Source organism: Canis aureus, chromosome 5 (assembly GCF_053574225.1).
Source record: "Canis aureus isolate CA01 chromosome 5, VMU_Caureus_v.1.0, whole genome shotgun sequence".
Taxonomy (NCBI): domain Eukaryota; kingdom Metazoa; phylum Chordata; class Mammalia; order Carnivora; family Canidae; genus Canis; species Canis aureus.
In genome coordinates this window covers 41036603-41051985 of record NC_135615.1, presented here as the reverse complement: position 1 = coordinate 41051985, position 15383 = coordinate 41036603, and the positions used below count along the sequence as shown (strand labels likewise).

The 15383-nt window shown below is 39.4% G+C and overlaps 1 protein-coding gene across 6 annotated transcripts in view; it reads left to right on the top strand.

Moving 5' to 3' along the window:
• PRELID2 (PRELI domain containing 2) overlaps positions 1-15383 on the top strand; it is a 67854-nt gene that overhangs the window by 15817 nt on the left and 36654 nt on the right. For all 6 annotated transcript variants that reach the window (XM_077897709.1, XM_077897710.1, XM_077897712.1 and 3 more), the window contains one exon: positions 627-787. In XM_077897709.1, the coding sequence (XP_077753835.1) occupies positions 627-787 (161 nt within the window). The remainder of the gene's footprint in view (positions 1-626; positions 788-15383) is intronic.

Below are 15383 nucleotides of genomic sequence, written 5' to 3'. Positions count from 1 at the left end.
AACTGTGTTACACTGTGTGCAGCAAATTATCACTGGCTTTTTCCACAGGGTGTGTACCCCGCCTTTGCCCTATATACACGCTTTGAATCTATTATTTAAAAAGGTGTTCAACTTTGTCTTGTATCTCAATTCTTAAATAATTTAAAGACACCTCTGACTTGTACCATGCTGCCTTTGTAGTTTCCCATGTCTCCTCCACCTTGGAAAACATACATTTTGAGGTATTGGACAGAGTTTAAAATGAAGAAAATATTTTATCTGATATTGTCCTGCATGCGAGCCCATAAGTGGGCCCAATTAGAATCCATCAATTTAAGAAGGCCATAACCAGCCCTAGAGGAGACGCAAAGGAGGTTGGTAATTTGCTTAGTGTTTAGCAGTTAGGAAAATCAGGCCAGGGACTGTACAGCCTGCATAAATCCTGGGCCATTTGCATGTCCTCAGCAGCATTTAGGAAGGTCATAGTGTGTTTGATTATCAAGGACTCACAGCCATTGGTGAGCCATCATTGATATATCAGCATCACTTGTCCTCTTAATTATCCAAGACTAAAAGCAATTCTGGACTCAGTATTAATGTAGCTTGTCTTCCTAAATTGAGAAAGCTGTCCACTCTCTGTTGGACAGGTGAGCATTTTAAAGGTACCTAGTATCCAGTTGGAAGAAGAATCATGGCTCAATCCTCAGGAAAGAAACATGGCTATACGGAGTCACTGCCTTACATGGACACAATATGCATCCATGAAGGAAGAGTCTGTCTTCCGGGAAAGTATGGAAAATCCAAATTGGTAAGATCACCTGTGTGTGTGTGTGTGTGTGTGTGTGTAGGTTGGGTGCAGGGATGCACAAATGACTGCATATATTAAAAAAGCTGTGATCCCATACTCATAACCTCTGTTTACAACTCACATAAGGTATGCATTATTAATTTTTTTTTTTAGAGAGAGAGTGCAGGTATGGGCAAGTGGGGGGAGGGGCAGAGGGCAAGAAAGAGAGAGAATCTCAAGCAGGTTCTATGCCCGGTGCATGGGCTCGATCTCATGACCCTGAGATCATGACCTGAGCTAAAATCAAGAGTTGGACACTTAACCAACTGAGCCACCCAGGTGTCCCGCATTAGTAATTTTTAATCCTACAAGTAGTTAATGAATAGATTTCCCTTTGGGGGAAAAATAACAGAGCTTGACTCTGTCCAGTCCTGGTGCCTCTTTGTCCTCTCCAGAGGCAGTGAGTGTGCTGAGGATTCTTCCAGACTTTTAAGAGATACTCTTAGGTACTTACATGTGTACTCATAGAGCCTGTATAGCAAGGTTTTATATATATGTTTTTACATATATATAAAAACTTTCATTATATATATGTAAAATATATATTGCTTTCATTCTGTATCAGTCATTGTGCACTTCGGTTTTTTGCTTAAAAGAACTTTATCCGTTTCGTTTATATTAAACCTAGCTTATTCCTTTGTACTGTTGCATAGTAGTCAATCCTATGATTATACTACATCTGTTTAGGTTTTTTTTTTTTTTTTTTTTTTTAGATTTTACTTATTTATTTGATAGAGTGCATGTGCACAAGTTGGGGGAAGGACAGAGGGAGAAGCAGACTCCTCATGAGCAGAGAGCCCAATGCGATGCAAGGCTTGATCACAGGACCCTGGAATCATCATGATGGGAGCTGAAGACAGATGCTTAACTGACTGAGCCCCTGTGTAGCTTTTTTTTTTTTTTTTTTTTTTTGCTAAAGGTTCGGATGGTTTCCAGTTTATTACAAACAGTAGTATAGTGTTTGTGAAGCATGTGATCCTCACATATAGTATATGAGAATATTTCTCTAAAGGAGTTTTATTTTTTAAAAATTTTTAAAAGATTTTATTTATTTATTTATTTATGAGAGACACAGAGAAGCAGAGACACAGGCAGAGGGAGAAGCAGACTCCATGCAGGGATCCCCATGTGGGACTTGATCCCTGGACCTTGGGATCACACTTTGAGCCAGTGGCAGACGATCAACCGCTGAGCCACCCTGTTGTATGTATTATTACATACAACAAAGTTTATTCTTAGTGTACAGTTCTATGAGTTTTGGCTTAGTTGTGTAAACACAGTCACTATCAAGCTTTAGAACATTAAAGGAAGATTTTAAAAAGCTATATGCCAAGGTTATTTAATGAGAAAGAATATCCTTTTAATAAATGGTGGATATCTACAAACAAAAGAATGAAGTTGGACCTCTACCTCATACGGAATAAAAAATTAATTCAAAATGGGAGCAGTTCATATTAACATACTTAAAAAATTTATGCCAATGTAATGGGTGAGAAATGATGATTCCTTCTGAGATAGGCTTAAAAGCAAAATATAACAAGTGCCAAGTGTTAGTAGTGATTATTGCTGTGAGCTCTAATTTCAGAGGATAATGTACTGTTTTTTGTTTCTCTGTATAATTTGAATTTTTTATTCACCTGTCATTTTAATGGAAATAGTAAGACTCTCAAGCTCAAATAACTAAAACCCCCAAATTTAAAATCCATTCTGGAGCCCCATCACTTGTACAAATCATGACTGCTCCCCACAATTGGGTCTTGAAGTGGCAATTCCCAGATGCTCCAGCAGCACACTGAAGGAGTGTGAAAGCCACGTCTTACTAGCCTCTGAGGCTGGTTTGCCTGGAACCACCTACTAGTGGCTTTTCCTTAGCCTCTCCTGTGGCAGGAGCTTCACACAGGACACGGGTGTTTGGCATTAAGTATAGAGACTATGGCCAGAGAATAGGGGAATCTTTTGTTTTTTGGGTTTTTTTGTACATAGAAGTGGTAAAAGGACAGAATTGTCTGTATAAAATCTGATTTTTGTGTGAAACACAAAAGTCTTTCATCTGCGTGGTTTTAGCCTCAGTTTTCTCAGAGATCCTGGCTATTGGCTAGTCTGAACTGGACCTTGACCAGTGAAATGTTAAGTGATAATTGGCCCTGAGAATCCAAGGAAAATACCCTTCAGTACCTTTTTCCTTTGTGTCGTTTTTAGAAGATTATTTTTCCAATATTCTGATTCTGGAAAATACGGTACATATGTCTTGTATTATATATATTAAACACATATTATAATCTTAAGCAGTTCTGGGGGGGGAACCCCAGTTTTCATTACCTAGCAATAGTGTCTATTCACATAATTTTCTTTGTTCATTCCTAATTGGTATTTAGATTGTTTTTGCATTTTTTTTGCTATTACAAGTAACACTGTAATGAAATCCCTATTATTATGTATTTCTGTAGTTCTTCAATAACCTTTTAAGGTAGATTTCTGGGTCAAAGGTTATGTGTATTTTATAGTTTGATATATTTTATTAGATTGTTCTTTAAAAAGGTTTGGCCAATTATATTTTTTCTTTTTTTTTTTTTTAAAGATTTTATTCATTCATGAGAGAGAGAGAGAGAGAGAGAGAGAGAGGCAGAGGGAGAAGCAGGCTCCATGCAGGGAGCCCCATGTGGGACTTGATCCCAGGACTCCAGCATCACGCCCTGAGCCAAAGGCAGGCGCTCAACCACTGACCACCCAGGTGTCCCATCCTTTTTTATTTCTTTGATTTCTTATGTTTCTCCCAAACACTCTTTTAGATTTTTGACACAACAGGCCAATATTTATTGATACCTACTGTATCAAGGTCAAAGCTAGATCCTTCCCCTGTAGAGTTTTTTGTTTTGTTTTCAAAGATTTTATTTATTTATTCATGAGAGACGTATAGAAAGAGGCAGAGATATAGGCAGAGGGAGAAACAGGTTCCATGTGGGAAGCCCGATTCAGGACTCGATCCCAGGACCCCGGGATCACAACCTGAGCTAGAGGCAGATGCTCAACCACTGAGCCACCCAGGCACCCCTAGGCAGACATTCTAAATGAGTGGGTAATCGTGGGGGAACATCAAGGAAAGGACATTATTTCTTTCCCCTCCTTTGCCAGGGAATATGAGGATGATGACTACCTATATACCCAGAAGATGAAATATGGACTGATTATTTTTTTTTAAAGAGAAAAAGCTGTCACAGCTGTTGAATCTAAAATTAGACTCTCAAGCTGTGCTCTGGTTAGCAGGTGTGGGTATGTGTTGGGAAAGCAGATGTCATTCTGTCCCTATGCATGGCCTGTTGGCTCAACTCAGAGATGGACTCTGAAAGAGTTCCCTTCGAATCAGACTAAGCCTTGATCTGTGCTTTTTTACGTGGATCCAGTTTTGGCTTCCTGCTGGTGTTTCTGTACTTGTTATGGCACCTTCTTGGGCAAGAGCTACATTGTAAGTTCAAGTTCCCTCAAGCGCACCAGCTCTGGGGCTGTAAGCTCCTCGGTTGGACGGTCATGGTTTTCTTGCTTGCCAACATCTTACATTCCAAGATAAATTTATTAATTTCTTACTATTTTGTGTTTGGTCCTATTTTTAAAAATGTATTTATTTGTTAGTTTCTGGTTCTTTTCCTTAAAATGGATTTTTACTCTACTGTGTGGGCATTCAATTGATACAAATTTGATTTGGCTTTTGTGATGGATATTTACTTTAAGCAATTCAAAAAAGATAATCATCTTGTAAAAGTATTTTCATGGGCTTTTTTCTCTCACCACACCTGTATGGGTTTTGTGGTCGGCAGTAACTATTCTGTTATCTTAAAGCAAGGTTTTATTTATTACTGTCAGTGGAGACCTTAGTGCAGACTCACTGTTCATGCTGTTGCCCAGCTGGCTTTCTTTGGCTTTAGGTTAACAGGATCATTCCCCAATGCTCAGTGGTGAGATTCTTAGTGGCCTGTGTCTTTACCCATCCCTGTGGAACAGCTTTTCCTTATTCATCAATGCTTATAAACCTTATTTCTGAGATTTAAAATGTGCAGCCTAGTAGAGTGTGGGCTAATAATGTTGGATATAGTGACCTAACATTTATAGAATATCAAATTCCTTCGGAAATGTAGGAAAAGAAACAGAAAAGCCAAAATCAAACTTTACACCTGTATTAAATTAATGGGTTGAACAACCGTTTTTAGTTCAATAAATATTCATTATAATTGAAGTTACATGTATGAATATTTTTGATCCTAATAAGATGTACATTTTTTATTTCTTATTTTTCAATTTCTGGATTAAAACATCCCAAGTCTTGAGTATTCATCTGGTGAATCACAAATAGTAAAATTTGCATGTTTTAAGGGGCTGATGGTTGGGCATTTTTTTTTTGAGTGTGTGTCCATGTTTTCCTTGTTTTGAAAACTTAATCCCTCTAGTAGCAAATTTGACAGTTTGGTGACTTCCATGTGTTGGGCACTAGCCTTTTTGGTTGACCTTCACATTTGCTTTCACTGAAATATTAGAATATTCTGGCTGTGTTAATTTTACTCAGGAATTAATTTTGAGCCCTATTCCTGACAGTAAAGGGCTTAAAAGGTGTATTTATCAACTAGCCCAGATAAATACCAAGGTATTCATCCCCAAACACACCACCCTGTTACTTATGTTGATCTTAATTTCCAGGGCACCAGTGGGGTAGTTAGACAATTAGCAGAATGCATTCCCGATTATAGGAAACTGAGCAACAATGCCTTTTCTGTGTAAATATGACATTTCGCCAGGAGTCTTATTTTTGACTCAATAAGATGACCCTCAAGAAGATATTCATAAAAAAAGATATTCATTTGCTTTTTATGTTTGTGTTCATATAATCAGTGTCTTCTCTGTTTTCCTATCCTGCTGTATCCTCAGGATGTAGCACAGTGCTCAGATGCCTGCAGAGGATGCTCTGTGCTATTTGTTGACTGAATGGCAGTTTGTGCTTCTTACAGGTGAAATGGGGATAAAGGAAGTGAAAAGGAATGGAATTAACAGGAGGGGCAAGTGCAAACTGGGAAAGTCCCAGATGATTTGGTAGGAACTTCAACATTGAGGAAATCTTGAAATCACCAGTAATACAGAGACCTTGTTTCTGGTTTTTGCTGCTTAGTTACTTACATACAGTTGGACTCTGAGAAAATACACAAAGCTGGCCTGAACTCCCTCATAAAGTAGTGTGAAGATTTAATAAGATAATAGGTGGGAATGCTCTGTACTTGGAGAGTATAAGGCACCAGACACATGGAAGCTGTTGTTGGAACTAATAGTGAATAAATGCTGTTTTCAAAGGGAGGTGGCTCTTTAAAGGTACTAACTTTGAAAAGTGGAGTAAGCTGTTTTATTGAAAATAGCAGTGATAATTGAACTGGAAACAAGGATGTTTAGTTAGGAGAGCATTCTGTGTCATTTGCAAGGAAGGACTTGTGAAATACCTTAGGTAATGCCTGTTGACTTTGTGTTTTCATCCTTCTTGCCCTTTGGTTTGGGTTGTGTATTAGTGTAGGATTCAGGGCGATGGTTAAACATGTAGATTCCTTGTGTTGGCTCTAGTTTTATAGGCCTGGGCTGGCTCTTGAGAATCAACGTTTCTTAAGATCTTAAGGCAAATCTGTTGTGCACGCATATTTGGGAGCCCCGGATACCCAGTCCATATCCTGTGGTCCCAGTGGTGCACAAACATGCTTCTGGCACCTCTTTGGAACTCCATTTTTTGCAAAATTCCCATTAATCTTATAAAGCGTCACCAGTTGATAATCTGGTTCTTCAGCAAATAGTAAACACTTTTTGTCAGAAACAACCTCCTGTAAAGTTTAACAATTCAGTTGAGGGCCCTCTTGATTTTACGTAGGAAAGGAATTTTCAGTGGAAGTGAAGGAGGAAGAAGGGAGACTTGAGTGGTCTGATAAGTGTCAAAATTGTGTTGTCGCTGCTTTTATGGATCAGAGATGCTGGTTAAATTTTCTTTTCTTTTTTTTTTTTAATTTTGTGTTAGCTTCTTATGTATCTGTAGGAAGTAAATACGTTGTGTATTAAAAATTATGATATTTTATCACCATGCATTGATATGCAGAGCAATCTAAAGATGATAAGACAACAAAGCAGGAATCTGATGCCCATTTACCTAGTCTAAGGATCTGCCTTCTACAGCAGGTTGAGAATTGACACCTGGGTGCTTGGTTGTCATCTTTCCAATCAAGGATACGATTGGTAGCTCAGTAGAGATGGAAAATAAAAAATCCAAGGGGAGTTCAGTTTCCTGGTCTGCACTTAGAGCTTCCTTTTGAGACATTTCCTGTGCTTGGAGGTGGAGGCAGCTCCATTTCATATATGTCTGAACTCAAGAGGGTTGGAGGATTGAGAGAAATTGAGGTGGTAATTTCGAGCTTGTTCTTGATTCTCTGCTCTGCTCTGAGATGACTCAACAGCCCTTTGGCCGAAGATGGGAAAACCCTGCCTTTATGTAGGTCTAGTTTGGACAAGTCTTAACTCCAATACCTTTTGTTATCATATGTTAAAATAATCTTTCCTCTTTTTTTTTTGTTAAGTATTACATATGCATCATAGGACAGTTACAATATACATATAAAAAAACCCAGAGTATGTTCATGCCCTCTTCAGGTATTTTGTGCTCTTTCTAGTCAGTGGCCCCGTAGGGAACCAATATTCAGACTTCCATCCTTATAGATTAATATTACCTACAGTTGATCTTTGGGTGGAATGGAATCAGTGTATGTGCCCAGCTGTATCAGTTTTCTTTTGCTAAATATTGTGTCTGGGAGCCTCATCCTATCCGTACTACTTGTTCCAATGCTGTGTAGCATTTCATCCTAGGAGCATACTGCACTTGCTACAATATATTTAATCATTCTGCAGAAAAATCATTTTTATAAACATGGAATCATACTGTACATGATGTCCTGACTTTTACATTAATTTAACATTACATTTGGGACTGTCTTTCCTTATTAAATATGTCATTTTAAAATGATTTTCTATGGCTGTTTAGATGTATTCGTTGGATAAAAATTATTCTAGTGTGTTTTATTAAATGTCCGTATTGGGCATTTGCATTATTTCTCATTATCTGCTCTTCTAAATAATGGTGTGATGAATATCTTTATAGGCTATTCTAAGCCCTCAACTAAGATTATTTGCTTAGAACACATTTTTAGAAGTAGATATATGAGTCTAAGGGTTTGCATGTGTTTGAGGCTTTTATTAGGTTAGGTATAGCTAAACTGAAGCACGCATTTCAACGCATCTCAGAAAACTCCCCAGGGCATGAGAGTTGGCAATGTTGTATAGATCTCCATTGGAAAGTGGGATCAGAAACAGCTACAGAATTTGCAGGGCCCAGTGCAAAATGAAAATATAGAGCCCCTTGTTCAAAGTGGTTGAGAATTTCAGAAACAGTGACATCAGATCATTTAATCAAGTGTGTAGCCCTTCTGAGAGCAGAGTCCTGTACAGCTGTGCAGTAGCATAGGTGGCATGTCCTTGAAGCCAGCACCAAATGGGGTGTGTGGGACGGGAGGCTGATATCCCAAGGCAAGACTCTGAGTGGACCAGTTCACAAACTTGTAGATTTTGAAACTTTGCCCACCATTCAGGATGCCAATAAGTTTGCACTGAGTAGACATTTTTTTCTAGGTCATAGGATTTGGGGAAGGGATATGGGACCTGAGGTTAACTGTGTGGATTTATTTATTTATTTTTTAAATAAATTTATTTTTTTATTGGTGTTCAATTTGTCAACATACAGAATAACACCCAGTGCTCATCCCGTCAAGTGCCCACCTCAGTGCCCGCCACCCAGTCACCCCCACCCCCTGCCCACCTCCCTACTATGTGGATTTAAATAGTAGCCCTGCCACTTATTTTTGTGAGGCCTTAGCAAATTTGCCTCATTGAACCTGTTTTTTTTTAATCGGTAAAATGGCATTAATATTACCTCATAAGACTGTTGTGAGAATTAGCTGAAATAGTGTATACAACGGACTTAATGTTTTACCACAGTAGGCTATTAACAAGTGTTATCTGGGGTACCTGGGTGGCTCAATTGGTTAAGCATCCGACTCTTAATCTTAGCTCAGGTCTTAATCTCAGGGTCCTGAATTCAAGTCTTGCTTTGGTCTCCACACTGGGTGTGGAGCCTACTTAAAACAAGTGTTATCTATTATAATTGATTATCAGTTCTTAAATACCATGTTTTAAGAGACTAAGCCGTCTTTCCCTATAATATATACCTGTGCTAGGCTGTTTGGCTCCTGAGATTCTACTACCACTTGATAATTCCTTAGCATTGGGATATTCCCTGCTGCAGCTCACTATTAATAATTTAGGGCTATTGTTAACAACCCATTCCTGGGACTTGTTAGAGGAGAGCAACTCAGAGGGGGAGGGCCTCAGGAGCGAGGGCTAGAGAGGCCAGAGGAGTGTTTGGTTTCACATGGCTATCGTGCAGAGCCTGTGAGTGTGATGTGTGATAGCAAGGTGAGGAGGATGCTGGTAAGATGGGAGGGCTCTGGAGCTCCAAGGGCTTTGAATGCCAGAACAGGTAGGGAGGGTTTCATTGCCTCCCTAAGTGGTTTAGGATGATCGAATGTCACCTGGAATTTAATGAGGTATAAAGGTTCAGGAGTTGATCAGAGTTAGATTTGTGGTATGAGCGTTTAACTTCTCAGATACAGTGTTTGTCTTTGTGTAAATGGGAATCCTAATGGTGGTGTAGTAAATAGCATTATTATTAGTAGTAGTAATCGTAGTAGGTTAGTATTATCAACTAACATTTATTGAATGTTTACCCATATTACCTTGAGTGCTTTACACATATTACCTTATTCACCTTTGGAACAACCATGTAATAGGTATTATTGGTATATAATATAAAATGGGTATAATCCCATTTTACTGAGGTGTCTGAACCTTACACAGCATTAGGTACTTGCCTATGTTGGTAGATCTCCATTCTGTGTTAGGAGTTGTGAATCCAAGGAATCTGACTCCAGAAACTACACCCTTAATCTATGTTCTCTTTCTCTCTCCCTTTGTGTGTGTGTGTGTGTGTGTGTAGGCTGAAGACTGTCTAGTATTTATTGGGAACTCTGTAAATTGAGTTGGTTCTCTGAGGAAGCACTGTGACATAAATGGGTTTGTAAGATGGGGTAGGAGAGACCACATATTCTGGCTTGGTAGAGTTCACATATGAGCCAGGCAGTCTGCAGCACTGTCAGACCTAGGGAGCACGAGAGGCCGTCCTTGTGCGTGGTTACAGGGGAATGGCAGGAGCACCATGATTAGAACTGAGATGTCATTATAACAGGAATATCTGTGGAAACTTTTTTCCCCCTCAAAGACACTTCAATTAAATTCCCATCATGAAAACAATTAGGCAAGATTTGCCATACCTAACCAGTCAATAATTCAAGGACAGGATCTCATTAAGAGCTTTTGCTTTCCCGGAAACTGCCGTTTTGAGGATTCAGAGCTAGTGGCTGCGTGCTCTGGGAATTAATTTATCCATGTTTCCTCTGAACTTTTTTATTTTCCCAAATCCAGAAGGAAACACGTTTTTCAGTGATCTAAAAGTAGGAGACTGATTGGATAAGCTAGCATTCACTTTCAGAAAGGGGTTCCTAGGTTTGAGGTGAACTATGTCATGATTCCATTGTGTTTTGTATTGAATTATGCCTGCCTGTGGGCAGAGCAGTAGATGTGACTCTGATACAGGCACAACCAGAGTGAATGAGGCTCCTCTTCCAACATTATTTTCCAGATGCTGTTGGTGCCTCATCTTTGAGCCAGGTGAAGGCTGCCCCCTACTGACGTTAGCAGGGGGAAATCTTGAGATATTTAGTTCAATTGTTCTGACAAATGTATTGAGATGTATTATAAATTCTCTCATTCTTTTGCTTCCTTCTCTACCCTCTCCCTTCTCTCCATCCTTTTGTTCCTAATACATTATTGATTTTTCTACCATGTGCTTCCATTTTCCTACCACGTTGCATTTGGCACTGAAGCTATAAAACAACAACAAAACCCTATAAGTAAAACGATTTAGGAAAAACATTTGATGTCATCTACTAAAGGTGAAACCTCACATGTCCTGTGACCCAGACATTCAACTTTTTGATATTTTAGAGACACTTGTACGTGGATGCATTGTAATATGTTCATCTTCAGTAGAATGGATAAATAATTTGGGGTATTTTTTTTTTTAAGATTTTATTTATTTATTCATGAGAGTCACAGAGAGAGAGAGGCAGAGACATAGGCTTCCCCCTCTGCCTATGCCTCTGCCTCTCTCTAGAAGCAGGCTCCTCGCAGGGAACCCGATGCGGGACTCAATCCCAGGACCCTGGGATCACTCCCTGAGCCAAAGGCAGATGCTCAACCACTGAGCCACCCAGACGTCCCAGCTTGGGGTATTTTCAAGCAATGGAACACTGTCCGCCAACGAAAACGAACGGACAATAGCTACATGTAGTGATACGGATGGATCTCAACTGAGCATGCAGGGTGTATTCTCTGTGACTGTAAGCAGCCCATGACAAGATCAGCATGTGTTTTGGAAGCTGACTTTGGGCAGCGTGGATTATAGAGAGTGCCCGCTGGAGAACAGGAGCCCACTGAGAGGCAGTTGTGGTTCTGGAAAGAGAAAATTGCTAAGCTGACTCCAGGCAGTGGCAGGGAAGAGTAACATGGCCTTTGAGGGGGCATTAGAAGTAAAATAAACACTATCTTCTGACTGATGGAATATTTTGTTTGATTAGAAAGGGAATAATTACATAACATGTTGCTGAGGTCTCTGGATCATAGACTAGGAGGGTGGCTGTGTCATTAGCTGACATAGGAGCAGGACTGAGGCTTTGAAGCAGTCAATGATGATTCTACATCCACCAATCTATATGACTCTGGGCAAATTATTTAACTTCTTTTTGCCACAGGTTCCTCTGTGTGTAAAAGAGGGAAAATGTTTTAAGAGTAACAACCTCAGAAGATAACACCATGTCTGATACATTATACAATGTTACTGTAGAGTTTTTGAAGAGTAAAAGTGACCCTGGGTATATAACCTCATAAATGTGATGCAGCCCTTCCTTTAGGCTTTGCAGAGATAAAAGATACATGTAGGAAAACTTGAATCATTTCTATGTCTCTTGAGTGAAACATCAAACACTTGGTTACATAGGGTAGGAAAAGGAAAGCCAAGATGTGATTTAATGAGACTTTAAGTAATGATAAGTCAGAAGTTAGCATGTACCTTTGCTGAGAATGGTTCTTGGAAGTGCAGAGCCTTTTAAAGAATACCTTTATTTATATAGAAATGATCCTTGGAAAAGATTCATGGAAACTAATGAGAATGAAGATACAACCGTTCAAAATCTTTGGGATGCAGCAAAAGCAGTCCTAAGGGGGAAATACATCGCAATACAAGCATCCATTCAAAAACTGGAAAGAACTCAAATACAAAAGCTAACCTTACACATACAGGAGCTAGAGAAAAAACAGCAAATAGATCCTACACCCAGCAGAAGAAGAGAGTTAATAAAGATTCGAGCAGAACTCAATGAAATCGAGACCAGAAGAACTGTGGAACAGATCAACAGAACCAGGAGTTGGTTCTTTGAAAGAATTAATAAGATAGATAAACCATTAGCCAGCCTTATTAAAAAGAAGAGAGAGGGAAAAAAAAAAAAAAGAAGAGAGAGAAGACTCAAATTAATAAAATCATGAATGAGAAAGGAGAGATCACTACCAACACCAAGGAAATACAAATGATTTTAAAAACATGAGCAGCTATACGCCAATAAATTAGGCAATCTAGAAGAAATGGACGCATTCTTGGAAAGCCACAAACTACCAAAACTGGAACAGGAAGAAATAGAAAACCTGAACAGGCCAATAACCAGGGAGGAAATTGAAGCAGTCATCAAAAACCTCCCAAGACACAAAAGTCCAGGGCCAGATGGCTTCCCAGGGGAATTCTATCAAACATTAAAGAAGAAACCATACCTATTCTCCTAAAGCTGTTTGGAAGATAGAAAGAGATGGAGTATTTCCGAATTCGTTCTATGAGGCCAGCATCACCTTAATTCCAAAACCAGACAAAGACCCCACCAAAAAAGGAGAATTACAGACCAATATCCCTGATGAACATGGATGCAAAAATTCTCAACAAGATACTAGCTAATAGGATCCAACAGTACATTAAGAAAATTATTCACCATGACCAAGTAGGATTTATCCCCGGGACACAAGGCTGGTTCAACACTCGTAAAACAATCAATGTGATTCATCATATCAGCAAGAGAAAAAACAAGAACCATATGATCCTCTCATTAGATGCAGAGAAAGCATTTGACAAAATACAGCATCCATTCCTGATCAAAACTCTTCAGAGTGTAGGGATAGAGGGAACTTTCCTCGACATCTTAAAAGCCATCTACGAAAAGCCCACAGCAAATATCATTCTCAATGGGGAAGCACTGGGAGCCTTTCCCCTAAGATCAGGAACAAGACAGGGATGTCCACTCTCACCACTGCTATTCAACATAGTACTGGAAGTCCTAGCCTCAGCAATCAGACAACAAAAAGACATTAAAGGCATTCAAATTGGCAAAGAAGAAGTCAAACTCTCCCTCTTCGCCAATGACATGATATTCTACAAAGAAAACCCAAAAATCTCCACCCGAAGATTGCTGGAATCATACAGCAATTTGGTAGCGTGGCAGGATACAAAATCAATGCCCAGAAATCAGTTGCATTTCTATACACTAACAATGAGACTGAAGAAAGAGAAGGAGTCAATCCCAGTTACAATTGCACCCAAGAGCATAAGATACCTAGGAATAAACCTAACCAAAGAGGTAAAGGATCTATACCCTAAAAACTATAGAACACTTCTGAAAGAAATTGAGGAAGACACAAAGAGATGGAAAAATATTCCATGCTCATGGATTGGCAGAATTAATATTGTGAAAATGTCAATGTTACCCAGGGCAATTTACACGTTTAATGCAATCCCTATCAAAATACCATGGACTTTCTTCAGAGAGTTAGAACAAATTATTTTAAGATTTGTGTGGAATCAGAAAAGACCCCGAATAGCCAGGGGAATTTTAAAAAAGAAAACCATATCTGGGGGCATCACAATGCCAGATTTCAGGTTGTACTACAAAGCTGTGGTCATCAAGACAGTGTGGTACTGGCACAAAAACAGACACATAGATCAATGGAACAGAATAGAGAACCCAGAAATGGACCCTGAACTTTATGGTCAACTAATATTCGATAAAGGAGGAAAGACTATCCATTGGAAGAAAGACAGTCTCTTCAATAAATGGTGCTGGGAAAATTGGACATCCACATGCAGAAGAATGAAAGAAACTAGACCACTCTCTTGCACCATACACAAAGATAAACTCAAAATGGACGAAAGATCTAAATGTGAGACAAGATTCCATCAAAATCCTAGAGGAGAACATGGGCAACACCCTTTTTGAACTCAGCCACAGTAACTTCTTGCAAGATACATCCATGAAGGCAAAAGAATCAAAAGCAAAAATGAACTATTGGGACTTCATCAAGATAAGAAGCTTTTGCAGAGCAAAGGATACAGTCAACAAAACTAAAAGACAAGCTACAGAATGGGAGAAGATATTTGCAAATGACGTATCAGATAAAGGGCTAGTTTCCAAGATCCATAAAGAACTTATTAAACTCAACACCAAAGAAACAAACAATCCAATCATGAAATGGGCAAAAGACATGAAGAGAAATCTCACAGAGGAAGACATAGACATGGCCACCATGCACATGAGAAAATGCTCTGCATCACTTGCCATCAGGGAAATAGAAACCAAAACCACAATGAGATCCCACCTCACACCAGTGAGAAAGGGGAAAATTAACAAGGCAGGAAACCACAAATGTTGGAGAGGATGCGGAGAAAAGGGAACCCTCTTACACTGTTGGTGGGAATGTGAACTGGTGCAGCCACTCTGGAAAACTGTGTGGAGGTTCCTCAAAGAGTTAAAAATGGACCTGCCCTACCACCCAGCAATTGCACTGTTGGGGATTTACCCCAAAGATACTGATGCAATGAAACGCCGGGACACCTGCACCCCGATGTTTCTAGCAGCAATGTCCACAATAGCCAAACTGTGGAAGGAGCCTCGGTGTCCATCGAAAGATGAATGGATAAAGAAGCTGTGCTCTATGTATACAATGGAATATTACTCAATCATTAGAAACGACAAATACCCACCATTTGTTTCAACGTGGATGGAACTGGAGGGTATTATGCTGAGTGAAGTAAGTCAGTCGGAGAAGGACAAACATTATATGTTCTCATTCATTTGGGGAATATAAATAATAGTGAAAGGGAATATAAGGGAAGGGAGAAGAAATGTGTGGGAAATCTCAGAAAGGGAGACAGAACATAAAGACTCCTAACTCTGGGAAACGAACCAGGGGTGGTGGAAGGGGAGGAAGGCGGGGGGGTGAATGGGTG